This window comes from Sminthopsis crassicaudata, chromosome 1 (assembly GCF_048593235.1).
Source record: "Sminthopsis crassicaudata isolate SCR6 chromosome 1, ASM4859323v1, whole genome shotgun sequence".
NCBI classification, from domain to species: Eukaryota; Metazoa; Chordata; class Mammalia; order Dasyuromorphia; family Dasyuridae; genus Sminthopsis; species Sminthopsis crassicaudata.
In genome coordinates, this window is record NC_133617.1 from 417,383,509 (window position 1) to 417,411,107 (window position 27,599).

At 37.1% G+C, this 27,599-nt stretch overlaps 1 protein-coding gene across 2 annotated transcripts in view; it reads right to left on the bottom strand.

Annotated features, from left to right (window-relative positions):
* Positions 1-27,599, bottom strand: part of AGTPBP1 (ATP/GTP binding carboxypeptidase 1) — a 192,685-nt gene that overhangs the window by 4,364 nt on the left and 160,722 nt on the right. Inside the window, exon 26 of one of the 2 annotated variants that reach the window (XM_074280197.1) lies at positions 15,808-15,845. In XM_074280197.1, the coding sequence (XP_074136298.1) occupies positions 15,808-15,845 (38 nt within the window). Of the gene's footprint in view, positions 1-15,803; positions 15,846-27,599 lie in introns of both variants that reach the window. The other variant, XM_074280199.1, reaches the window with a different exon arrangement.

The window sequence follows — 27,599 nt, forward strand, 5'->3', positions numbered from 1 at the left end:
TTTTTGTTTGTTTGTTTGTTTGTTTGGACTATATTTTCTCTCATACCATGACTATATGAAAATACATTTTGCATGATTCTACATATATGATCTATTAAAATTGGATACTATCTTGAGGTGAGAGGGATGGAGGGAGAGAATTTAGAACTAAATTTTTTTTCAAATGTCAAAATTTTTTGTCATTGGGGGAAAATAAAATATTATTAACGTTTTTTTCTTTGCCAAGAAAAAATGTTGGACAAGACTGAATGACTAAACAACAATTTCCAAGAGCATTAGGTGTGCACATGTTGAGTGTAAGCAATCTGCGTAACATATTACAAATGAGAAATTAAGTGGGAAAAGTGAATATTATCAGAGCAGTTAGATAGTGCAGTGAATAGAGCCCCAGCCGTAGTTCAGGAGTATTTGAGTTCAAATTCAGCCTCAGATAATTATTAGTAGTAAATAGTTACTATTAGAAAGTAGTAAATAGTTACTAGTTCAGGAGTACTTGGGTTCTAATTTAGCCTCAGATACTTACTAGTAGTAATTAACTACTTACTACTCATTACTATTATTACTCTAATAAGTAGTTACTAGTAATTAACTCTGTCTCAAAAAATGTGTTATCAGAGAAATGTATGCTTAAAAAAAAGAACACTGCTATAGGGAGATATCTTAAAACCTGTTCTTTCTATTGCTTCTCAATGGATCATAAGTAGAAGGAGCTCCAATCATCTAGTCCAGGTTCCTTATTTTAGAGTTTAAGAAGTTGAATTCCAGAGAAGAGACCTGACTTGTCAAAGATTGTTAATACTAAAAGCAGAATTAGAAATTAGGTTCTCTAAATCTAAATCCAGTACTTGTTTCATGAAATTACTGAAATGATTCCTAACTGAGCTCTCCCTATTTCAATCCATTCTCTACCTTGTTGCCACAGTGATTTTCCTTCAGCACAGATCTGACAATATCACTTTCCTACTCAATAAATTCCACATTGGTTGTCCACATTCCCTAGAATCAAACATAGATTCATTTGTTTAGGTTTTAAAGCCCTTCACAGCTTTATTCCACTCAATCTTTTCAGACCGTTTAATTTCCCCATCTCCTACCCTCAGATACAGCCAAACTTAACCTTCTCTCTCTTCCTCACATATGACACTCCATTTTCCATTTCCTTGCCTTTGTACTGGGTGTCCTCCATGCCCATGATAGACTCCCTTCTTATCTCTATCTCAGAATCCTTTTCTTTTTCAAGGCTCAGCTCAAGTGCCAATTTCTACACCAAGCCTTTCTGCTATTCCCAATAGCTAGTACTCTTCTTCTGAAGAACTAAAGTGAAGAATGGTTACAAAATGGAATTAGTTTTTTTGTGAAAATTAAGAGAACTAATCAGATAACATCTTATGAAACTTGACTCTTATCTTGTGGTAACACATATATTATCTTCCAACTTGTTTTTCTGCAAATCATTCATGGAGAAATAGATTACATTAGTCATTTATTGTTTCATAAAATGCAGCTGAATCTATTAGGTCTGTATTCCAAAGAGATCCTAAAAGAGGGCAAAGGACCCACATGTGCAAAAATGTTTGTAACAGCTCTTTTTGTAGTGGCAAAGTAACTGGAAATTGAGTGAATTCCTATCATTTGGGGAATGGCTGAATAAGTTATGATATATGAAGGTAAGTGAATATTACTGTAAGCAGGCTGATTTCAGAAAAACCTAGACTTATACGAACTGATGCTGAGTGAAGTGAACAGAACCAAGAAAACACTGTACACAGTAACAGCAAGAATAATGATCAACTATGATGGACTTAGTCCAAGACAATTCCAAAAGACTTGGGATGGAAAATGTCATCCACGTCCCTAGAAAGAACTATGGAGACGGATTGTGGTTTGAATCATAGTATTTTCAAATTTTCTGTTTGTTTGTTTGCTTAATTGCTTTTTCTTTCTCATATGTTTTCCCTTTTGGTCCGATTTTTCTTGTACAACATGACAAATATGGGAATATATTTTAAAGCATTATATATGTATAATCTATATCAGACTACTTGCTGTCTTGGGCACAGGGGAGGAAAGGGAAAGAGAAAAATCTGGACACAAAAGCTTACAAAAATGAATGATGAAAACTAGCTTTACATGTATTTGGAAAAATTAAATACTATTAAGAAAAAAAGATAAATAAAATGTAGATGGATGCAATTAATCAGAATCTCCCAATTCCGGGAAAGCAAAGCTCTCAAAAGCCACTTGCCCCCTCCCAACTCATCCAAAATTCCTTCTCCCTGCATCCCAATTTGGAAAATTCATCATCTTCCAATTTAATCTTGTATTTTGGTTTATATCCTTTAATTGTTGTCTTCAATGTATAAAAACCTGTTTTTCTTATATTTGGAGTCCTGTGCCTACAAAATAGTCTAGGTCCCAATTTGTTATACAATTGTTATACATTTCTTAATAAATCAATATGCTCAGAAGCAAGCACCTTTACTTCCTCAATAATTTCATATTTCATCTTCCATACCTCTCAAACTATTTTTATTTAACATCATATAATTATTCTCTTTGTATAGAAGAAATAAGGTGACAGTGGATAGAATGTTGGACTTTGTGTCAAGAAGAAAGTTACATGTTGTGTGACCCTGGGCAAGTCACTTAAGCCCTATCTGCCTCAGCTTCTTTATCCATAAAGTAAGGACATTAATAATACTTACCTCCCGGGATTATTGTAGAAATGAGACAACATTTGTAAAGCAAATTGCAAACCTTACAGTGCTATATAAATGTTACCTAATATTAATATTTCTTCCTGTTTTCTCCAAGTTGGAATATAAATCACTTGTAAGTAGGCATTGTATCATTCTTTGTATTTGCTTTGTCAATATCTAGCACAGTTCCTGGTGTAGATGCTTAATAATAAATGTTTGTTACTGATTGATTGATTGGCTGATGGTACCACATCATATTTTTCATCATCTTCCCTATGCCTAACCTCCTTTTCCCTGAAGTCACCAAATATCATAGTAAAATGTTGATATAATTTAGAATCTCATCAAGTTCTTTTGAAGATATCTCTCCTTTCTAATCTATGGCAGACATTGGCACAGAAGCTGCGATTATTTTTATGGTAGACTTTTTGCAAATATTTATCTCTATTATTGAATTATGATATGACCAAATGTCTCATGAAACAGTCTTTGCCCCTCTGAGGAAAACTGGGGAGCCTTCTAACATTATCATTTTGGGTCCCTATATCCATACCAAAATCTTAGTGGGGTATAGGTTCTTTTTTAAATGTTTGTTTAATGGAACTAAAATAAATTTAAGTGAATTTTCTTTAATCTGTAATAAGAATATAGAGATTGATAAAATATAAGTTTTTCTAGAAGTTAATCCATTGATGGTCATTGGATTGGGGTACCAAATTTAGATCTCAAAAGCTAAACTAATGTTTATAACTAGTCTATAAACTGTGATTGGTTTTTACTAACCTTTCCCACTCCTACCACCCATTTCTAACACTCCACCCTTGTCATTATAGAAGCAAAATAGGGGCCCACGAGACTGAGGGCCATTTTATATTTTCCTTTGTTGCCCAGCTTGCCATGACCAAACAATTTATTATTATTAACTGGCAAGCAGATTAGTGATAAACACCTCTGTACTTGGCTCAGTTGGTCTCCAGAAGCAGACAGTTTCCTGCCATCATTGTATTCAAATATTTTCCAAGAACATACAGAATTTTTGCTTGAGGAAAAAAATTTCCAACAGAACCTACCAGATTTTGTGCTCAAGGAAAAGTCCAATGAACCTGGCTTGAATCCCAAATTACATCTTTAAATGATTATGACGTAAAAAATATAAGGCATGGCATGGGGGGGAGACTATGAAAGAACCTTACAATTTTAGAGAAAAACTTAAAAAAAAAAAAAACTTAAAAGAGAGAGATGAAAGGAGGCAGAAAAAAAGAAAGAAAGAAAGGAAGGAAGGAAGGAAGGAAGGAAGGAAGGAAGGAAGGAAGGAAGGAAGGAAGGAAGGAAGGAAGGAAGGAAGGAAGGAAGGAAGGAAGGAAGGAAGGAAGGAAGGAAGGAAGGAAGGAAGGAAGGAAGGAAGGAAGGAAGGAAGGAAGGAAGGAAGGAAGGAAGGAAGGAAGGAAGGAAGGAGGGAAGACATATATCTTCCATATGTAGACTCAGTGCAGAGCCACTGGCCCTAAGCCAACTTGTAGAAGTGTAGTCTCCTTTATTTATTTCTCCCTTTATCCCAATATGCTTCATTGACACACCCAGTATCATTTATGTATGGTGAATTTCAATTAGTGTATTACTTCTCCCAAAGATATTTCATTTTAATCCTTATCTCCAATTACAAGATAACATCTAGGTGTTTCAGTGGATAGAGCATTAGGCTTAGAATCAGGAAAACTCATCTTCCTGAATTCAAATCTGACCTTAGACACTTAGGAACTGTGGGACCCTGAACGAGTCACTTCACCCTGTTTGCCTCATCTTTACAATGAGCTGGAGAAGGAAATGGTGAACTACTGTAGTATCTCTCCCAAGAAAACCCAACTGGGATCACAAAGAGTCATACATAGTAAACAACAATCTCCTTCAGGGCGAGAAATGGATGGGCAGTTTGGTTTCCACAGTTATGAAAATCAAATTGGAGAAATGGAACAAATTAGAAAACTGAAACCCACAAGAATATCAAAGAATAACCAAGGATGGAATTTATCTTCTCTCGAAAGTGTATAAGCTCCTTGGGAACAGGGACTCTTTTGTAATCAGAGTGGTGACCTGAGATTTGAAAAGAATCTTTTGTTTTTTGCCCTTAGCCCTCCCTTCTAGAATGTAAGTTCATCTGGGAGCTGGGACTGGCTAGATAATGAGGGGTAGAGATTCTTATTGCTAATTTTTGTAACATCCAATTAATGGGGAATCAGAGGAGGGATTTGTGCTTCAGGATAGGAAATAAAATGCTGCTGCGGTTTCAAAGGTGTGTCTACTCACCTAGACACCCATTCTTGCGAGAATGTAAAATAAATCTTTCCTGCCTTCATCAGTGAGTCAATGGAGTTTTTGGTAAGATAGTTTGTTTCTTATATTCAAGTAACATGAAGCAGGCAATGAAGGAGTTTAGGGAGCAGAGGAAGGTTGCTATCCATGATTTCAGACCTTTCTGCTTTGACTTAAGGCAAATCCTATGGCCTCATCCCCTAGGAGCTATATGTTCCTCCCCAAATCTCTATTTGAAGAAGTACCTATGCTCCATGCAGGCTCATAACCCTCCAGACAATCCCTCCTTCTGCCACAGCTGTCTTCTTCTCACACTGTAACTTCTTCCTCCAACCGGCACATTCTTCTTTGAACTTCCTTTTGAAAAACACAATGCCAGGTAGCTCAGCCAGACCACTTCTCCACTTTTCCATTATGTTGTCTTCTCCCACCAGAATTTAAGTTCCTTAAGATCTCACACTATCTTTCTTGTTGTCTGCATTTGTAATCCCTGCACTTAACACAATATCTGGCACATCATACAGTTCTTACTGCTCCAACTACTAGTTCCCAAAGAATTACCTTATTGTCCCTCAGGTTTGAAGGGCTTTCTTCTTCTAAGACCTAGCACTAGAGTCAGTCATACAGCAGTGTCTGCGACTTGATTTGAGCCTTCCTAATTCAAAATCCGACCTTCTATCTGCTGGGTCATTTAGGCTTTCTCTGTATTGTACACTGTATAAGCCTAGAGTTAGGAGGACCTGAGTTCAAATTTGGCTTCAGGCACCTACCAGCTGTGTGATTCTAGGCAAGTCACTTAGCCTCTGTTTGCCTCTGCTTCCTCAGCTACAAAATGTGGATAACAGTACTACTTCATAAGGTTATTGTGACAATCAAATAAGATTTAAAGCACTTAGCACAGTGCCTGCCTGACATATACTAGGCACTTAATAAATGTGTGTTCTCTTGCTTTCACTACATATTTCTTCAAAGACGTCAAAAAGCAGTGCTGGTAAACATTTAACATCTGGTCCTCCTCAGCCACACAACTCTCACTCCCAAAAATACACCTAATGCACTTTTAAATTTAATCTGCATTTTCTTCATCAACCTAGACAATTAACAAAACAAAATAAAACAAAATAAAAAACCCCTGGTTTGAATTTGGAACTTTAACAATTTTAAAGCTGAAAATTTAACAATTGGTTCTTGTGAGCCAGGTCCAACTAACTCTAGCTATGAGTCTCTCTCCATTTTGGTAAGGTTGTTCTCTGACTCCGAGGGTGCTGCTCCTATGCTTAGTCGTTTTTAAATTATGTCTGACTCTTCATGACTCCATTTTGGGATTTTTCTTGGCAAAGATACTAGAGTGGTTTGCCATTTCCTTCTCCATATCATTTCACAGATGAGGAAACTGAGGTAAAAAGGGTTAAGGGGCTTGCCTAGGGTCACACAGCTAGTAAGGGTCTGAGGTTAGATTTGAACTCAGGAAGAGGAATATTCTTGACTCCAGGCCTAGCTGCCCTGCTGCACCTATTATAGTGCTATGCAAAAGATTTCAAGGCTGATCTGAACAAGATGTGTCCAGAGATGTGGTCTGTTCTGACTGCCAAAAGAAGGTGGGCTTGTAAAGTTCATCAGCTTTTAAAAGTAACCCTGGTTCTGGCCAAATATCAACTGGCAAACCTCAAGGAGTGTGTTTCACATCACTGTTGTTCAAATCCAGAGCCAAATTTCCAGGAGTGGCTTCTTAAGCATTATCCTCTTAAGCTGGATTTTCACAGACCTGTTAAGAGAGACAACTACCAGAAAATACTCCAGAATCGTTGGCACAAGAGAATTTGGCCCCAGGAGTTAAGGGCTTAAAGTATTCTAACACCATGAACCACTTAAAAAATCAGCTTTTATCTTCAGAAAGTTATGTGATTTTCAAACTCTAAATATCCCTTCTAAGGTTACCTTGGTTTTTATTATCATTACCATATTATTATTATTTCTCCCAATAGAGAGCAGGGTGGAATAGCATAAAAAGAGCCCCATACTAGGAACTGAGGCCTGGATTTTAATCTAGGCTTTACCATTCATGAATTATGTGGTCTTTAGTTTATTCTTTCCCCTTTCTGAGTCTGTCTTCTCTTTTAAAATAAGGAAATTTAATATTAAATTATTTCTAATGCCCTAAAAATTCAGGCTTCATTATTATGGCATTAGGGATATAAAAGCATGAGGAGCAGCTATTTTTCCAGCCATTAGGAGTCTTGTAGCATTAGAATCATAAGGACAGAGTCACATCAGAAAACGTCTAGCACATTATTAGTACCTCTTATTTATTATTCTGAACACCTTTCTTTCTTTTTAGAAATTCAATGTTTAAAAGTATGCTCTGTCTCACACTTACAGAATGAGAGTCTCAGGGCTGTAAAGGATCTGAAAGGCCATGGAGTCCAAGCTATACCTGAACAGTGTATTCCCTCCTAAAACCTAGCCAATAAACAAACCATTATCTACCCTCCTTTTGAAGGTTTTCTATATTGTAGAGCCCACTAAGTCCTGAAGCAGCTCATTCTACTTAAGGTCAGTCTTTATTTAAAGGAAGTTTTCCTTTATAGTTTCTCTGTAATATCTGCCCATTGCTCCTATGGTAGCTACCCTCTGGAGCCAAGCAAACAGAATCTGGTCCTTTTTCCACAAGTCAACTCCACAAGTAATTGCATATAGCCATCACAATCTCCTTCTCTTTGCCTTTCTGCCCTCCTTCCCCAATAAGTCTTTTCTTCTCTGGGTTAAAATCCAGCACAGTCTCTTATTGTCTCATCTTACCCAGACCAATGTAACACCCTCCAGAATTGATCTCAGTAGACTTTTTTTTTGTCTCTTCATTGACTTAATCGGGCTTTCAGTCCGATAAAACCGCTAAATCTCTTTCTGCCAAGCCATGTCTCTCATACTCTGTTAATATAGTTGTCTTTTTGGACCCCAAGATAGAACTGGACATTTACTCTTATGAAATTCTATTTTATTAGATTTAGTCCATCATTTTGGTTATTGAATCATTATGAAAGTTGATTCTATCTAATTTCAAATCATCTCTAAATTTAATAAGTATGTGATCTATGTTTGCATTCAAGTTGTTTTCTCCAGAATATAACAGGAACCACCTGAGTTAGGAGATGCTCCCACTGGTGTTAATGGACAAATTCTGGCTTGAGATAAGAAGAAATTCCATCTCATTTTGCTTTTTGGAGCCAAGCAGAATGAGTTTAATTACAGGATCATGGATTAGGTCCATGGGGGAATGAGTTTCCTCCAGAAGCAGCATGTTTCCCATCACCTGAATTCTCTGAGCAAAGGCTGGATGACCACTTGTCAGTTGTGCTGCTAAGAATACTCTTTTGCCAACCTAAGTCGGACTAGATGGGCTCTGAGGTCCCTTTTGAGATTCTATGATTCTAAGGTTCTACCGAATTCTTTTCCCCTCATTCTGCTCTAACCACCTCCAAAATATTTTTAAAGAAAAAAAACTGACAACAGGCTATATGATAAAGCCTAAGAGCAAACCAATGCATTTGTATTTCATTTGGGAAACTTTTATGGCCCTCTGCCAAGCACCTCCAAGCTGAGCAGCTGGCTGAACACACACCACCAGTGACTCACATTTGTGTTTGTAAGGGGAAACAAATAATTAAAAAAGATCAAAGACTCAATGTGATAATGAGAAACATGCTCATTGCTGCTCATCTACTGCTGAAAATCTCTACTTACAGGGATGGAATTTTTTTTTATAATTTTTTTTTAGCATGGGCCTAGTTTGGGGCTTGCTCTGGGTTTAGAACTTTTCTTCCAAGGTGGGTGACATCGCTGCTTGCCACAATCATAAGCAACGGGTCAGGAAAGCATGCACTGAATGGCTAGATTCTGCTTTCATGCTTCATTCACTGGCATTTCTTTTCTAGGCTTTAATGTTTTCATCTGTAAAATGAGAGGTGTTGGACTAAATAAACTCCAAGATTTGTCCAGCACTCAGATTCCGCGAGTCTGTGATTCAGGGGAAGGTAGCCTTTTATGCCTTTATGTGTCCCTCGTCGCTCTCCTTTGGACCACTGCATGTTTCAAACATGGAAGAACTGGGTTTCTCAGAAAGAAAGGAGTCCTGTCTTTCAGGATAGCTGTGCCTTGCACAAGTGTTGTTGTGTCCCACTCTTTCTGACCCATGTAGGGTTTTCTAGGCAGAAATACTGGGGGTTTGCCATGCCGTTGCCTCAGAGTCACCCACTACCAAGTGTCTGAGGCTATCTTGGACCTCAAGAAGATGGGGATTGCTGACTCCAGGTCCGGCACTCTATGCACTATGGCGCCACCTAGCCATCCTGCGTTACAAAGTATTTGTTGAATGTGATAGGTTGAAAACAGTCTCCTCCAGATGTGTGCGTGTGTGCGCGTGTGTGTGTGCGCGTGTGTGTGTGTGCGTGTGTGTGTATGTGCTGGAGGCGGGGAGGTGGGGGTGGATATAAATGTATGTATGTATATATATATATATATATATATATATATATATGGTAGTTTATATATTTTGCCATCACCAATAAATATTTCATGCATCCTCACTATTTCCTTCTTCACTTACTCTTTACCATCTGCTTACAAATATACTCAGAAACCCTCAGCCCCAATGAACAACCTTCTTTTCTCCCTTCCATATTATCGAACTACTCTTCGAGGCAGGTAAGTGGCACAGTAGGTAGAATACCTGGCCTAGGATCAGGAAAGCTCCTCTACCTGAGCTCAAATCTGGCCTTAGGCACTTACTGGCTGTGTGACCCTGGGCAAGTCACTTAACCCTGGTTGCCTCAGTTTCTCATCTATATAATGAGCTGGAGAAGGAAATGGCAACCCAAGCCTTTACCTTAACTTCTTGGAATCTGCCTTCAACCTTTACTGAAACTACTCTCTCCTAGTTTGCAAACAATCTCCTAATCACCAATCCAGTAGTCTTTTTTTTTTTAATTCTTTATTCTCTGTTACTTTTGACACCATAGAGTCCTTCCTTTCTTGGCTTCAAAGTCATCAAGTTCTCTGATTTTCCTTTGATCTTTCCCTTCTCTATTTTTTATTATCTCATCTTTTTTTTTCTTATTCAAAATGTCTGTCCCCTGCCTCTTCTTTTCCTATACTCTAAGCGTTAGCAGTTTCACTTACTCCTGTGAGTGAATAAAATGGCTTCCCTATCCCATGGCTTCCCTAGTCTTCCACTGAGCATTTGGAATATGTGTTCCATTACTAACAAACTGTTCTTCATATTATATCTGTGCTTTTCCCCTTTGGAAATTGCTTTTTATATATTATGTATCCTCTTTATATGTGCCTGATGATTTCTCCCCCACCAAAGATGTAGGAATTTAATACATTCTTGTCGAATTGAATTAAATCCCATCGCAAGATCACTGCTATGTAGATGAGTCACAGATCAATTTCTTGAGTTCAAACTTCTCTTGGGGATTCTCGGCAATATGTTCTCAACTGTTCAACATTTTTTAATTTGACTTAACTAAAGCCACAGAAAACACACTTGTCAAATTTGTAGGTGATAAAAGTTGGGAGGGATAGTCAACACATTAGATTTCACAGTTATTAGGATGAACATAATCAGATAAAATTAAATGAGGGCAAGTGTAAAGTTCTACATTTGCATTAAAAAAAAAAAACTTTACGAATACATTATGGGAAAGGTAACTCTAAATTGTAGTTCATTTTAAAGAGCCAAAAAGTATTAATGAACCATAAGCTCAAAATGAGTCAGTAGTATGATAGGACAGACCAAAAAACAGCTAATGTTGGGGGTTAGCTAAGGGGAGCACTGGATAGAGCACTGGAATAGGAAGGACCTGAATTCAAATTCAGACTCAGACTTACTAGACGTGTGACTATGGGCAAGTCACTTAACCCAATACCTCAAAAAAAAAAAAAAAAAAAAAAAAGCAGCTAATGCCAGCCTTTGTTGCATTCTAAGAACTCAGTGTAAGGAGAGAAGTGACAGTTTTATTGTATTCTGCTTACTCAGACCACATCTGGAAGTCTGGGAACCACATTTTAGAATATCTTCAAACAAGGGGATTTTCATTAAGACAATAAGACATTAAGACAAAAGAAATAGTTGCCATATTATATGATAATCTTTTAATGAAACTGGAGGTATTCAGCATGAAGAAGACTTAAAGGAGACAGCTTTTTTCATGTGTATACCTGCTTTCTGAGATGGGAGGGAGTGGGAGTTTAAGATTAAAGGGAGAAGTTAAGGGAAATATATACACATATACATACATATAATATATGCATATATATATATATACACACACACAGACAAACTATATGCACACAAATGATTGTGTCTGTATAGTAATGTCAGAGAAGGCACTAATAAGAGCATGGGGGTGTCTTAAAATAGTATTCAATATATAGGGTTTGAAGCTAAGATAACTGAATTCAATTGTTTCCATAGATAGGCATCATAGACAAATCACTATAATTCTCAGTCTGTTTCCTCACCTATAAAATTAGGACAATAATACTTGTGTCACCTACTCACATTTGTTGTAAAGCAAATTTATTTTTCAAATATAAAGGAGCATTCTCTAGAAGGAAATAATCTCCTTGAGGACAGAGATTCTTTTCCATTGTGTCATTTTAGTATCATGAAGAACAGGACTTTGCAAGCAGCAAGCACTTAATAAATGCCTATTGAATTGATAATGAATCTATACTCCAACCAAACTGGACTTTTCTCTCCTTCTCTGATTAAGAACTGTGTTCTAAAACCCATAAGTCTTTAGTCACATTGTTCTAACCATTCTAATAACCATGTAATTAGGCCTCCAAAAACTATACACTAATTCCTGGGGAAGTTAATTTATTCAGCTTTCAAACTTCTATGTGGCTAAGCAATCTTGACTGTTGAGTGAGCATAAACTTTCCTAACCCATTATATCTTGCTAGACCCAGATCAGATTTTGTTTCATATCCTAGACTATTACTCAGTCATCTTGCCTTCAATCTTTTATCTAAACTCCTGTTTTGGACACACTAATAAAAGCAATATTACCATTGCTTTTGGAAAGAGCATCACCTCATCAACCCTGAGATTCTCCTAACCCTAAATTCCTTAACATGCATTATTTTCCCCATTATAATATAAGGGACTATCTAACTTTTCCATTTGTATCACTGGCACTTAAGCACAATGCCTTGAACCTGACAGGTGGTTTTTTTGTTTGTTTGTTTTTTTCTTTTTTGTGTGTGTATGTGTGACAGCTAGATGGCTCAGTTGATAGAGTATTGGGCCTGAAGTCAGGAGGACTTGAATTCAAATCCTGCCTCAGACACTTAATACTTTTTAGCTGTGTGATCCTGGGCAAGTCATTTAACCCCAATTGCCTCAGCAAAAAAAAAAAAAAAAAAAAAAAAAAAAAAAAAAAAATATATATATATATATATATATATATATATATATGTAAACTCAGATCTTCCTGATTCCAGAGCCAATGCTCTATCCACTATTCATTTATTTCTTAAGTTATGTCAAGTCGTGGGCAAAGAATTTGATTCAAAGAATTCATCCTGAACCAAACTGAAGTAAAACACAACAGCCACCCCACCTGAGTGGAGTCTTGATATAGACTCTTCAAAGACTGAGATCTTAAAATGAGGATCTAAAAAAAAATTCCCCAAATCTTTGGTTATTAATAATCACCTTGATCAGGGGCAAGAACCTCTTTCTCACCTAAACTTAGTAACTGTCTCAGCATCAGCCAAAGTTCTGCCCTGACACAGTAGCAGTAAAATAAATATGTGTTCTTTTATATTAAAGATTAATAGCTTCTTACATGGGTTGGAGACTTATGGTTTCTGGGTTTTGGGGGTTTTTTTCTTAAGATTTATACTTTAAAAAAAACAGCCTATAGGCTTTATGGGAGCATATCATTGTCACCTATAAGACAAAGAGTAAGCATTGCCATAATAGTTAGACCTTCCATGCTGTCTCCCTTATGGGTTTCTTTGAGTGGCAATTTCTTTTGGCTTATATCACCAATGTTATTTTTTTTAAATGAGAGAATCTTGCTCATTTAGGTAATCCAAACATAAAGGGAATGACCCTACTTGGGCAAACAGATTTTCCATAGAAAATATTTTAAAGATAACTTGCCATTATGAAAATTTTCATTTTAGATTATCTCTGTTGGCTATAAACAATGGTGGAAGAACATATTAAATGTGCTATATGCTAATATTCCACCATGATTTCCACGGTTGGAGAAAATATGACTACAGGGACCCATGTAGCTTGGCCTTTAGATGAGAGCTAATAAAAAGTGGAGAAATAAAAACACATCACTGTAGACAGTACAGTAGAGACAGTACTATTAAGCAGGCCAAGAAGATTATTGCCTGTTTCACCAGCTCCAGCTCATTAAACATTCTGTTGAAAACTGTTCTAAATCCAAATTCTAAATGAAGCAGACTTGCCTGGCAATGAAGCTCTCCAATGGTTCCAGGATGAAATACCATGTTTTCCCTAAAGAATGCCTGAAATGGGACTACCGTGTTCTCTGTAGGCAAAAATAAGAAATGAAAAGGTTGATCTGGAGATTGTGGGCAGTAAATCCTGGGCCAGAAAGATCTACTCCCCCTCCTTATAGGGAGAGGCCCACAAATTCTATACAAGTAAGAAGAGAATGTTAAGTTACCAAGTTTGGGGGGGGGGAGTTCCAAATGTCCTCAAAAATCTTTTCTTCTGGAACACTGGTAATTCCCATTCACTTTACAATTTAGTTAGCATTGATGTTTTCAGGATAATGAGGCCAGTGGCTGAAAATAATTTGCATACTCAAATTTCTTGCATTAATGTCTCCCATATTTCATTCTACCTGATGTATGTGCTAAGTCCCCACTAGACTCTGAATTCCATGAGAGAAGAAACCAATATTCTTTGTGTTGCACATGATAGACATCTTATGAATTTTTTTGCATCAAATATATATGTGTATATGTATATATGTAATATAATAAAATAATTTGTATAAAGAGGTTTTCAAGCATTAAAAGAATAAAAAGCTAATGATTATAAGCACTTGGGAGGCATTTTAGTATCCCAATTCACATAGAGACAAAGTAGCTCCAGGTTCAAGGTACTATATACATCTGCATTCATTTAAAATCATAGCTCAAGAGCCCCAACTACGTTTTTACCAGTAATGTGCAGGGTAAAATTAGTTGAAAGCAAAGGCATTTAATGAAATAGCATATTAATGAAACAACAGGCCAAAGCAATAAAATATTTCATCTTTATGCCAAGGGCATACCCTCCTAGAAATAAATACACACATACCATCAGTGGTTGAGTGGACACATAGGAAACATATGACCAAGGCATGTACCTGGAGGGGCAAACATATGAGTAAAGCATGTGGCCCTTTGGCTCGTTTGCCACCAGCAATGATCTTTTAGAAGATCATTCATGTGAGTAGTCAAAGTCTGTGAGAAGACAGAACTCCTTCTCGGCTTTTTTCCTCAAGGATTGTTCTGTCCACCTCTCAGAGCCTTGGCTAGTTTTTTCACTCGAATGAAATTCTTTGTCCCAAGCTCCTTAGTACAAGAAAAATAGTCTTCCTACCCAGTTAGTGCCTTTAGGAAAGAAGGAAACAAGGAAGGAAGGAAACAAGGAGGAAGTGAGGGAGGGAGGAAGGGAGGAGGGAGAGAAGAAAAGTAGGGAAGTTTTCATTGTCAAAAAAACCCCAAAATGGGGCATGAAAAGTCAAACCGAAGTGAAAGGGCTGAGCAGTAACTACAACAATTCTACATTGTTGCCAAATAAAACCATTCTCTGCTTCTCAAACAGTCCCTATAGTCTTCTCCCTCTGTAACTTTTCTCAGACTCTTCCCCTCTGCCCAAGTCCCTTCACAAGCCTAGCTGAATTCCTGCATATTTATTAAAATAAAACTCAAATGCCACCACTTTGATTAAGAATTCCCTAATCTGGGGCAGCTAGGTGGAGCAGTGGATAGAACACCAGCCCTGAAGTCAGGAGGACCTGAGTTCAAATCTGGTCTCAGACACCTAACACTTTCTAGCTGTGTGACTTGGGGGAAAAGTAATCCCAACTGCCTCCTCAGCAAAAAATAAAATAAAATAAAGAATCCCCTTATTCACCCTGTCTATAGCAACCTTAATCCTCAGAATTTACAAAGTGTTTTGCTTTATAACTTTCTAGTGTACTCTTTGTATGATATTATATATAGGATAGGGACCTTGTGGACACTAATCTTATTTAAACTTTGCATGCACATCATAGTGCTTTGCAGAGTAGGAACTTAATAAATGTTGATTATTCAATTAATAAAATGATTAATATATAAATATTTACTGACTCCTTGTACTATGTTGTCTATTGACTTTCAGCTCAAATGACTAATCTTCAAGGGCCTCTAGAGCAGAAAGAATCAAGTATTTCATTTGTAGGTCAAATAATTCAGAGATTATAAAACATGCTATAAAGCATAAGGTAATTTGCAAATATGCACTCTTAATATTAGTGACATAAACTATAAAATGATGGGAAAATCCTCATTATGCAAAGTTTTCTCCCTTCTTTATAAGCTAATTCATAATTCTGAAAAAGCAATGAGAAATGACAGTAAAATCTATCATTGAAGGGATACAATATAGATGTTATAGTGTCTAGTATAGAACAGTACAGTACAGTAAAGATAGACACTCTACCCCACATCACTCTATAATTTTGTATAATCATTAAAATTACTTACGTACAGATTGACAGAGTCCTTTGACCTCTGGGACAGGAACATCTAAGAAAAGAAAGAAAGGATTCAGAATATATGGGAAAGCTGTTGTTGCCTTTGGTGTATTCTGTGTCCAAGGTCTCAGGCAACTTACAACACAGTTCAATGCATGAGCCTTTCCCTAAGAGTGCATACAATATAGATAAATACACACTTAGACAACCATTTGGGCAAAGATCATTGCTCTATCTCAAAGAGCCTTTGCTCTTAATATGTTTAACTTTACAGTCACAGTACAAAGGGCTAGTTTGACATAGACTTGGACTACCTTTGCCTCAGAATGAAAGAAAGACTGTTTGGGGATTTTGACAGCAGTTTCTAGCTTCCTACTCTCCCTGACTTCTCATCATTTGTTTTGGTAATAATAAGGATGGGTCAGAAATGTCCTTTACAGAGTTTTCTTTCTACCCATATACTTCCTAGGAATTAATGAGTTAATCATGTATGAATAATACTCAAGCCTCTTGGAAGGAAAAAAAGAGACCAGAAGAGGACAAAATGTTATTATTTCCTTCCTATTTCTTTTTAGACATGCCAGGCTACATTTCATAGTTTGATTGAAATTGTGCCATACAGTCTGTCTATTCACAAACAAATAAAATATTCTGAGCTTCTCGCATTTGGAAGAGCACAGCTTGCATCTTTTTATGAAGAAAAATAAACACTGTGTATTGTAACAACCCAAGTATGATGGATTAAACATGCATGAAAGCCAGAGCAACTCTTGTTATACAGACTGTAGATTGGCTATTAGGAAAAAGTGAAGCAGCAGGGTTGATGATACAGAACAGAGTGTGTAGAGAGATGTGTGTGAGAGACACTGTGTTAAAAGAAGCGGGTGGAATCAGGCTACATGGCACTGTCTACACTGGACTTTGAATAGGGCAACTTTACAGAAATTAAATTAAAATATACTCCAAAAGTCTGAGATAAAGTCAGATTCCTGTGACTTTAAATACTAGAAGATAACTAAGGATAGGCAAGAGAGGTCTGTCTCAGGGTGCTGACATCTCTACTTAAAGGAAGTTGTCAGAGGACAAGAGGAAAAGGAAACTGAGGGCCCCTGTAGGCTGGTCCCAATTTAAGAAGGGGGAAATGGAATCTTCTGCAAGGATGCTGCTTCTCCTTGGAAGGAGGTACATATTAAATAGAGGACCAACAATGCAGACCAGCACATCACACATCAAAATGGTTTCCTGACCACAGCCCACATTCACAGAATATCAGATTCAGGGGAGACAGACAGGTTTGCTTGTGGTGTAGGTATGAGGAGGAAGAGTATTTTTTGTGATGTGGGAATTCTTGTAGACAGTAGGCAACCTGGGTCCTGAGGGCTTCAGTCCTTGAACTGCTCTAAGGTGGAGGATCCATTTCCATTTACCACATTGAAACTGTGGGAAAAATGGGTAGTGTGGCTACTAGAAAATCCTTGAAAGAGCATTAAGATAAACACAATGACTACCGCCACCATCCCCTCAAACTAAATTAAACTAAATGTATCAGAATTATAGGTTTTAACTCTAATATGGAGGTAAACAGTAAATAAACATGGTCCTCTCTCCCCCATTTCACTATTATAATTGTTCTCTAGTGGAGACTTACATGACCAAAAACATTTGAGAACTTCCCTTACATCAAGCTCTTACAACCTATAGGTTGTTTGAAATTATTCTCCTGTTGTATCAAGCAAGGAGGTTTTGTCTCCCCATCATAAATTCTTTGTGAGACTGTGTCATCAATTTCTTTTGTATCTTCCATGTAACCAAGTATAATAATATATTTGCAATATATTTACCAACACAAAGGTATACATATGGTTATTGATTCTGTCATACTCTTTTTTCTGTAAAGGACATTTCTAACCCATTCTTATTATTACCCAAATAAATGATGAGAAGCTGGGGAAAGTAGGAAACTAGAAGCTGCTACCTATAGTCCCAAAGAGCCTCTCTTCCATTCTGAGGCAGAGGTAGTCCAAGCCTTTGGACTGGTACAGGCCAAACTAGCCCTTTCTCCTGTGACTATAGAGTTAACCATTTAAAAGCAAGGGCTCTTTAGGATAGAATAATATTCTTTATTCAAGTACAAAGATCTTCTCTATTCAAGCCCCCAGTTTCACTTCATCTCCCCTTTCTCTTGGCAAGTAATTTGGTTTCCTATGTTATAGAATCTATGTTATAGAATCAAATCATATCAGTGAGCATTTATTAAGTGCCTATATTAAGTGCCTACAATGTGCTAGCCACAGTACTGTTTGGGGTTCCAAAAGAGGGAAAACCAGTCTCTGTTCTCAAAGAGCTTACAATCTAATGGGGCTGAACAAGAAAACAACCATGCAAAAACTAGATATATAGAACATAATTTGGATATAACCAATAGAAAGAAGTTATTAGGATTAAGGGGGATTGGGAAAGGCATCTTATAGTTAATGGGATGTTAGATGGGACTTGAAGAAAGCCAAGGAGGCCAGGAGATGAAGTTGAGGAGGAAGAACATTCCAGGCATGGTGGACAGCTAGGAAAATGCCCCAGGGTTGGGACATGAAGTGCCTTATACAAAGAAGAGGCTTTGGATGCCAAACAAAGGATTTTTATTTGATCCTTAGGACAATAGGAAGGTACTGGAATTCACTGAATGGAGAGATCACGGTCAGATCTAAGTTTTAGGAAAATCAATCTGATTGTTGAGTAAAAAATAGATCCTTACAGGAAAAGCAATCAGAAATTTAGTGAAACAGAGAATGTGTAAGATAGGTACCAGCATATATACCTCCTTCAGTCCTCTGACATTGCCACCTGCCTAATCACCTCATATGTAGATTATTTAAGTAGCCTATGAATTGTCTTCCTGTCTCAGTTCTCTCCCCATTCCAGTCTACCTTTCACTCAGCTATGAAATTTATCTTCCTAAAACAGAGATGTGCTCATGTCAGTGTCCCTATTCAATAAATTCCAGTGGTTCTCTATAACCTGCAGGGTCAAAGAGAAAATCCTATTTGTCAAAATCTTACAAAAATGAAAGTTGAAAGTTATCTTTACATTTAATTGGAAAAATAAAATACTGTTGAAATTTTAAAAAGAAAGAAAATCCTGTTTGACATTCAAAGCCCTTCACAACCTGACCCAGTATTCTTACCTCTAATTTCCCCCTACACTCTACACACACACTCTATAATCCAATGAGACTGACATCTTTACTATTCATTACACAGGACATGTATTTATATCAACTTCCCCATGTCCAAAATAGTTTGCTTCCTCATTTCCAGCTCCTGGAAGCTCCTGGCTTCCTTCAAGTCTAGATAAAATTTTATCTTCTACAAGAAGCTTTTCTGTAGCCCCCTTAATATTAGGACCTTTTTGTTTATTTTCTCTAATTTATGCTGAATTTTATTGTGCAGTCTTGTTTACATGATGTCTTATTTGATAGAATGTGGGTTTCTTGAGAGTATACTGTCCTTTTGCTCTCCTTCCATCCCTCATGTTTAGTAGAGTAACTAGAAAAGAATAGGCAATAAATGTTTTTTGATTAACTGTCTTTTTCCTCCCTTGTCTTCTACAATACAACATCTTCTGCTTCTTTGCATCCTCCTTCTATCTGTATATATTCCTATCTTCTTGGAGGTTTTGTTCTTGAAACTCCTTTTTCTCTGTACTTTTTCTCTTGGCAATCTCATGCATTCCCATGGCTTCTATTAGCATCAATTATTGAGAGCTCCTGAATCTCTCTTTATCCCCCAATCTCTCTCCAGAGTTCCAAGTGCATGTGTGTGTACATATAGAAACATGGTCTAAGTACATATAAATATATACACATATATGTCAACTTAAAATTTCTACCTTGTTATCCTCCTGACATATCACACTCAAGTAGATCTAGAAAAGAAAACTTTCATTCTCCTACCCTTTTACTATAAATAAAACCTATCTACTCTTTCTATTTTTTGATGGCAACATTATCCTTTTAATTTCCAGGCTCTCTTAGAGTTACCACCTTGTGGTGGTACCTACCACCACACCACCTTGATTGTTCCACATCCAATCATTTTCTGACTTCAGTATTTTATGCTTGTGAAACCTGGACAATATACCAGCACTATGCCAGGAAAACGAATCACTTCCATTTGAATTGTCTTAGCAAGATTCAAAAGATCACCAGGAAGAACAGGGTACTAGACACTCAGGCTCTTTCTTGTACTAAATTACCAAGCATCCCAGCTTGACTTCAGAGAGCACAACTCAAATGGGTCTCTCATGTTGTCTGAATGCCAAACATACGCTTGACTAAAAGACTATTTTTACAGAAAACTCACACAAGGCTGGCACTCACATAGTAGTCAGAAAAAGCAATACAAGGACACTCTCAAGATCTCTCTGAAGAACTCTGGAATTGATTCTGAGACATGGGAGTCATTGGCATAGGACCACCCAGCATGATGTGTCCTCATCAGAGAAGATGTTGTATTCTGTGAGCAAGCAGAATTGAATTATCTCAGAAAAAAATTTGAGATGCACAAATTTAGAGATTCCACCCCAAATGCTCACATGGATTATATGTGTCCAACCTGTCAGAGCATTTCAAGCTTGTATTGGTCTGATCGGCCACTGTCAACACATTGTAACTTGACTCTAATATAGTGATGTCACTTTGGTCCTCTTCAAGAACAAAGGAGAACAACCATCCATCATTTGGCAAGCTCTAGAGATTTCACATCTGCAATATCTCTTGCATGTGTCCCTTTTTTGCCCCTGCAACAACCATAACCCTGCTTCACCCCTCCTTTCTAAAACTAGACTATTGGAATAGTTTCCTAAGTGGTCTTCCAATACATCTCAGTTATCTGCCCTTCAGTTCTTATGTTAATTCACTTTGTTGATTGATCACTCCTCCAAAAACTTTTAGTGATATACCAATGATACATGATTCTTTACCAAATAAAGTATGAATTCCCTAAACTGACATTGATTGTCCTCCACATTCTGACTACAGACTACCTTTACATCTTTAATTCTATTACTCCCCCATTTTCCCATTCTTCTGGCTAAACTATTTTCTGTCCCCTGCTCTTACTCTGCCCTGTCCTCTATCTATCCTCCATACCTAGAATGGATTCCTGTCCCATCCTACCCATCTGAGGCACCTAAGAAACAAAATGGGTCGAGCACTGGATGGAGTCATCTTTATGACTTTAAGTTCAAATCCAAACTTGGACCTTTACAAGATGAGTGATCCTAGGCAGGGCAATTAATCTTGTTCCTTACAAATATTCCTAAGTCATTTTTCCTTCTATTTCTCATAGCACTCCTGCTGTACTTAATCACATTCTCTCTTATTTCATAGTGTGATGTGTGTATACTTGGAATAAGGGTCTATTTTTTTAATTATCTTGGTAAATGCAGAATGAGTGACAACTAGACCTGTAATTTCCTTGAGAAATTTACCAATGCTGGTCAGCATCTTCTCTGCAAAGTGCAGTCTTAAAGAGATGCCTAGAGTGCTGAGGGGCAGCTAAGTAGTACCATAGTGCACAGAGAGCCAGACCTGGGATCAGAAAGGTCTGAGTTCAAATTTGACCTCAGAGACTTACTAGCTGTGTGACCCTGGCCTCAGTTTCCTTATCTGTAAAATGAGCTGAAAAAGGAGATGGCAAACCATTCTAGTATCTCTGCCAAGAAAAATCAAATGGGGTCACAAAGAGTAGTATACAACTGAAAAAAAAATGGTTCAGTGAATGAATCAATGAATCAGGATCCCCCAGCCAGCCTATGTTTGAGTAAGACCTAGGTTTCCCTAGCTCCAAGACCAGATCTCTACCCACTAGTCTGTCTATGTATATATAGTATATGGTGTGTGTGATTCTTGCCAGCATGGGATCTTCCACCACCTCAGACAGATCATATCCTAGCTAGGGTTTAATTTATAAGTTTATAAGCCAGTAATGTTAGTGTCAGAGATAGGATCTGAACTTGGGTTTTCCTGACTCCCAGCTCTCTATATTCCAATCCATTATTATGTAGCAAAACATGATGAATAGCTTCTCAGAATGTAGTGTACCAATACACCTTGCTGCTGTAATGGTCTGCAAGCATGTCCTGGCTTTTCCCACTCCATATCTGCTTCCTCTGCACCTGTCTGGTCATATTCTTATGACAGCATTACTTTTTTCCTTTGAGACAATCAACTGTTTCTGTCTAATGAAAATTTAAAAGTAAAAGAAGAAAACTAGGTATATAGGAGAGGTGAGGGGGAGATGTTTGACAACTCAGAAATATTTTGCACTTCATTCTAAAAGGATTGAGGATTCCCCCAGAGCACTACTCATAACCAGTTGTCTGATGCAAGAATGACCGGAGCAAATCTGAGCAGTTAAGGATTATTGGCCAAAAGAGAATTCTGTTTCCTCCATTGGCAGATTTATAACCAAAAAAGAAAAGGCAAATTTCCTACATCCCTCGCCAGTGTGGGGATGATTATAAGTATTTCATCCCTCTTCACGTAAAAACCATAATTTCCCAAGAAGTGAGAGCCCCTAAAGGAAGGGAAAAATTTTCAGAAACAAATGTTCTCTTGACATTTTTTTCAACATACATCTTCAACTAAATGCAATTCAGGAAGCACATACAGCATGCTCCAAATGTCATTACAGTTTTACCTGCTCTAAGGCTTTTAGAATACTGTGTGACTATGCATGTATATATATATATATATATGTATATGTGTGTGCATGTATATATGTAAATATGTGTATGCATGCAATACACATGTGCATGGAAATCTATACAAATGTGCACTGTATACATGTATGTGCTAGGTCAATATATAATTCCATGCGTATGTATGGGTGTGCATGTGTGTGTATAAATGCACACACACACACACACACACACACACACACACGGTATTCCAAAAATCTTAGAACAGGTAAAGCTGCAATAAGACCTTTGGGATACACTTATGATTCTAGATAAGTCATTTAATCCATATTTGCCTGAATTCTTCACATATAAAATGAAAACACACTATAGAAGAAAACAGCAAACTGTTCTAGTACCTTTGCCAAGAAAACCCCAAAATGGAATCACAAAGAGTTGGACACAACTGAAACAACTGTGCTATATACATACATAGATATACATATTTTTAGGTATGTAGAATTCACTATGGACAAAAATATTAGTCTTAAAAAGCTTTATTCTAGCAGGGAGTGATAGGGTACAACAAGTATTGTCATTGTTCAGTTATTTCAGTTGTGTCCAATTCTTTATAACCTTATTTTGGGATTTTCTTGACAAAGATACTAAAGTATTTTGGAAATGGTTTGCCATTTTCTTCTATGGTGTATCCCCAATTTACAGATAAAGAACTGAAGCAAATAAAACTTAGGTGACTTACTCAGGGTCACACAGCTTACTAGCTATGTCTGACGCCAGACTTCAACTCAGAAATTCCTGTACCATCTATATGGTATACCTACCATGCTATCAATTGCCCCAAACAACAGGGACAGGCGGGGAGGTCATTAAGAACTTGGGAGATCATGGAATGCCATGGGTAGGAAGTGTCAGTTGACTGAACCTTTAAAAGAGATATAATCCAGTCATAGAGGATAATCTATGCAGAAGCATGGAAGGGGCCACTTTCCCCTAATCATAGGACTTGGGACCTCTAAGCTGTATTTTCTATTAGTCAAAATGGAGGACAATTAAAGATAGATAGATTCTTAGATAGATATAGACATAGATATAGATATAGATATAGATATGCCTAAACTGTAGGGAAGAAATAAATGAATCAAAGAGACATCACTTTACAAAATACTCCTGCTCAAATTCAGAGACATGGGTTCACCTGCTGCTTGAAAAGTCCTCTCTTTTAAACTTTAACCTAATTTCCTGGTATGGATTTTTATTTCCCCAACACCTTCTTTTTTTGGGGGGAGGGTTCAATTTAGCTCTTACAAACTGGAAAAAAAAGGAAAAAGTTCAGGAACAAAGCTGGCTATAGAAAATTTCCCAAATTCAAACATACCTTTGTGAACACTCAAATTGAGAAGATCAAATACAATCCAGGATATTTTTGTTTTCATCTAGGTCTGATTTAAATATCTAGAACCCTTTGTCAGTGTGTGAGACCATTTTTCTTTTCCAGATTGTGGTAGTAAAAATATTTAGCCAAACACTTTGAACTAATTGTCTTCTTAAAACACAATATGGATTATATATTTGTTTACAGCTTTGAAACAAAACTGACATTGTACATGCTGAGAAGCTGTTAGAGCATCTTAATCAATTCCTAAGGGAAATTCAAAGACTTCTTGACTTGTACTAAACACACACACACACACACACACACACACACACACACACACACACACACACACCAGGCCCCCAGTTATTTAGTATAGCTATTCTAGGCATTGTGCCAATTTCCTTTCAAAAGCCACCTCGGAAGGCAGGCCCATGACTAGAACTCAGCAAAAAGGTCTATTAACATTTTGTTTCTTATTCTAAATCTCTTGTCAGGCTACTACAAAAAAGAAATGGGGGGGGGGGGGGATTAATTCTTCACAACTCTCCCAAAGAAAAGGTAAAAAAAAAAAAAAAAAAAAAAAAAAAAAAAAGTCTCTTCCCATTCACACTGTCCCATTTAATCAGACTTTACCAGGAGCGGGCTTCTCCTACTGCAAAAACAACAATAAGAACCTTCTATGTTCCAGGCCTAATGTTTAGCACTGGGAATACAAAGGAAAGAAAACAATTGTCTTAGGAAGACTTTCCTATCAATTACCACACTATTGTTAGGATCAGTGATTTCATCTCCTTGGTTATGACCTGGTGATGTGATTTAGGAGAGCAATTCCTAAGTTCCAGATGATATGTTTGGGGTTCAGCAGCAAATGATGAAGTTATAGGCATTAAATGTTGGGTTTTGGTCATGTGAAGAATTGGCAATACTCTTTGGCAAAAAAAGTAGATTTATTTAGGAAAAGAGATTACAAACAAAATGAAGAGGCAAAATAGGCACAAGGAATAGTCAATATGAAATAGAGTTGGGAGAGCATATAATTAGCAAGGAAGAGGGTTATAACAATTAATAATGGAAAAGATAAGTTCTCTAGTGGAACTCACAAATAACCAGGAGAAAGGGAATATGCCATGAAGTAGGAGTATGTCCTTAGCTGGCTGGCAAAATCCACAGAGCAGTTTAGCACCCTAAAGAGTTAGTTAGCTCCAAGAAGGAGAAACACAACACGAGGCACAGAGTTGGTAGCAGTCTGACCCAAAAGGGGTTCAGCAAAAGATGGCATGAACCATGGACAGATTTATAGGGAAAATTATCCTCAGGGGTTTGACATAACTAAGATTTCTGACTGAACATGCAAAGCAAGTCAAGGATGCCCACGAGCTCCAAACTGATCTCCATCAGTGCCCTTCTCTGTCTGCCCCAGAGAGTAATTCCATCAATGCTCCAATCCTTCTCTGCCAGCCACACCCAATTATTCAGGACCTTATTACTAGCATGAGAGCTCTCTCCTGCAAGCAAATTGTAGCCTATGGAGCTGTAAATATGGGGATCCTTAACCTTTTTTTGGGTCACGGACTCATCTGCAATCTAGTGAAGTTTATAAACTCCTTCTGAGAATGTTTTTAAATATATAAAATAAAAATATAAACTATTTTTAGTATATATGTATATGTATGTGTATATATATATGTGTGTGTGTATATATATATATATATATATATATATATATATATATATATATATACACCAAGTACAACTGGTTAAGAACTACTTTCCTAGAGAGTTGTCTGAAGTGACAGCCTACATCATAGATGGTAGCAGTGGATAGAATACTGGACCCAAAAGTCAGGGAAAACTTGAGTTCAAATTTGAATTTGTACACTTAGTAAATGCATGACACTGGGCAAATCATTCAACTTCTGTGTGCCTCAGTTTTCCCTACTGTGGAATAGGAGTAATAATATTACTTATCTTTCAAGGTGGTTGTGAGGATCAGATGAGATAATTTTTTTTTTTTCTCCCTGAGGCTGGGTTTAAGTGACTTGCCCAGGGGTCACACAGCTAGAAAGTGTTAAGTGTCTGAGATCACATTTGAACTCAGGTCCTCCTGAATTCAGGGCTGGTGGATCTATCCACTGCGCCACCTAGCTGCCCCCAGATGAGATAATATTTATAAAGTACTTAGCATAATGACTGGTACCCAATAGGAACTTAATAAATGCTTCTTCCTTTTCTGTTTGCTTCCTTCTTTCCTTTCCTCCTTCCATCTTTCCTTCCTACCTTCCTCCTCTTCTTTCTCTTCTTCATTCCCCCTTCTCTCCCTTCCTCTCTCCCTCCCTTTTCTTTCTCTTCCTTCCTTCCTTCCTTCTTTCCTTTCTTCCTTTTCTTTCTTTTCTTTTCTTTCTTTCTTTCTTTCTTTCTTTCTTTCTTTCTTTCTTTCTTTCTTTCTTTCTTTCTTTCTTTCTTTCTTTCTTTCTTTCTTTCTTTCTTTCTTTCTTTCTTTCTTTCTTTCTTTCTTTTTTTCTTTCTTCCTTCCTTCCTTCCTTCCTTCCTTCCTTCCTTCCTTCCTTCCTTCCTTCCTTCCTTCCTTCCTTCTTTTAATCAAGGACTTCCTAACTTAAAAGACAAGCACTCAATCTACTATACCACCTTGATCAAAAATGCAATAAACTGCCTCTTAAAGAAATGAGCATCTTTCTATTGGAGGCACTAAAGAAATGGCTGGATAACACTTGCTATGGTATGTTGTGGAAGAAGTTAGGAATTGGACAATTCAAAGATTTCTTTTAGCTTTAAGATTTTATAATGCCCAGGATTCTGTTTGTGTAGAGGTAACAAATGATAGCGTTTTCTCTACTTCCATACCTAGTTAGAATCCTGGAGAATCCAGGGCTAGTCTATGCCCAATCCTATTCCCCACTAGATTATTGATGTTCATTGTGTCCAACTCTTTGTGACCCTATGGACTATGTTGTCCATGGACTTTTTTTTGGCAAAGATGCCAGAGTGAGTTTGCCATTTCTTTCTCTAATAATTAGGCCCCTTCTACCTTCAATATGAGAAATGGCATTCAACTCATAAACTTCTTTTCCCCTTTCTATAATTATTTCTTTCTTATTTCTATGACCTAAGGCTAGGGAAAATTGGATTCACTGATATCATATGTGAAATGCAATAGAAGAACAGTTTTTTTAAAAAACGTCACTATTTTCAATTCTGTTTAACTCATCAAAAATTCAAAAAAGACAAATAGATTTGGTTAGTCTCAACTGTAATCTGGTTTGGTAATGGCTATGGTAAATAAGCAAAACCCTTTGTTTATCATTCTGTCTTCTGCTTTTGTCAAGGAAAGTCATGTTAAGTAATGCTACATTTTTCATATGGAACAGTAGTATGTTTTTGTAGATAAAAGTCTTGTCTTAGAATCATGAAAATTTAGATCTCTATCTTGCTTCTGCTACATAGCAGCTATGTGACCCTGGAGAAGCCTTTTATCTGTCAACGGCCTAGCCAAATTTTTAAGCCTGTCATGTGCAAATTGTCATTGCAGGAAGTTCCAAAATGGGATTATTCTATATTGATATAATATCAAATATAAAATCCCTTTCAAAAATAAAAGTAAAAAATCTTGTACTGAATAGGGTCATATCCTTAACCTGGATTAATATGAACTAAAAGGTCCTTTAGGAAATCTATCTTGCAATTACTTGGAACTTTTAAAATTTAATTCTTTGC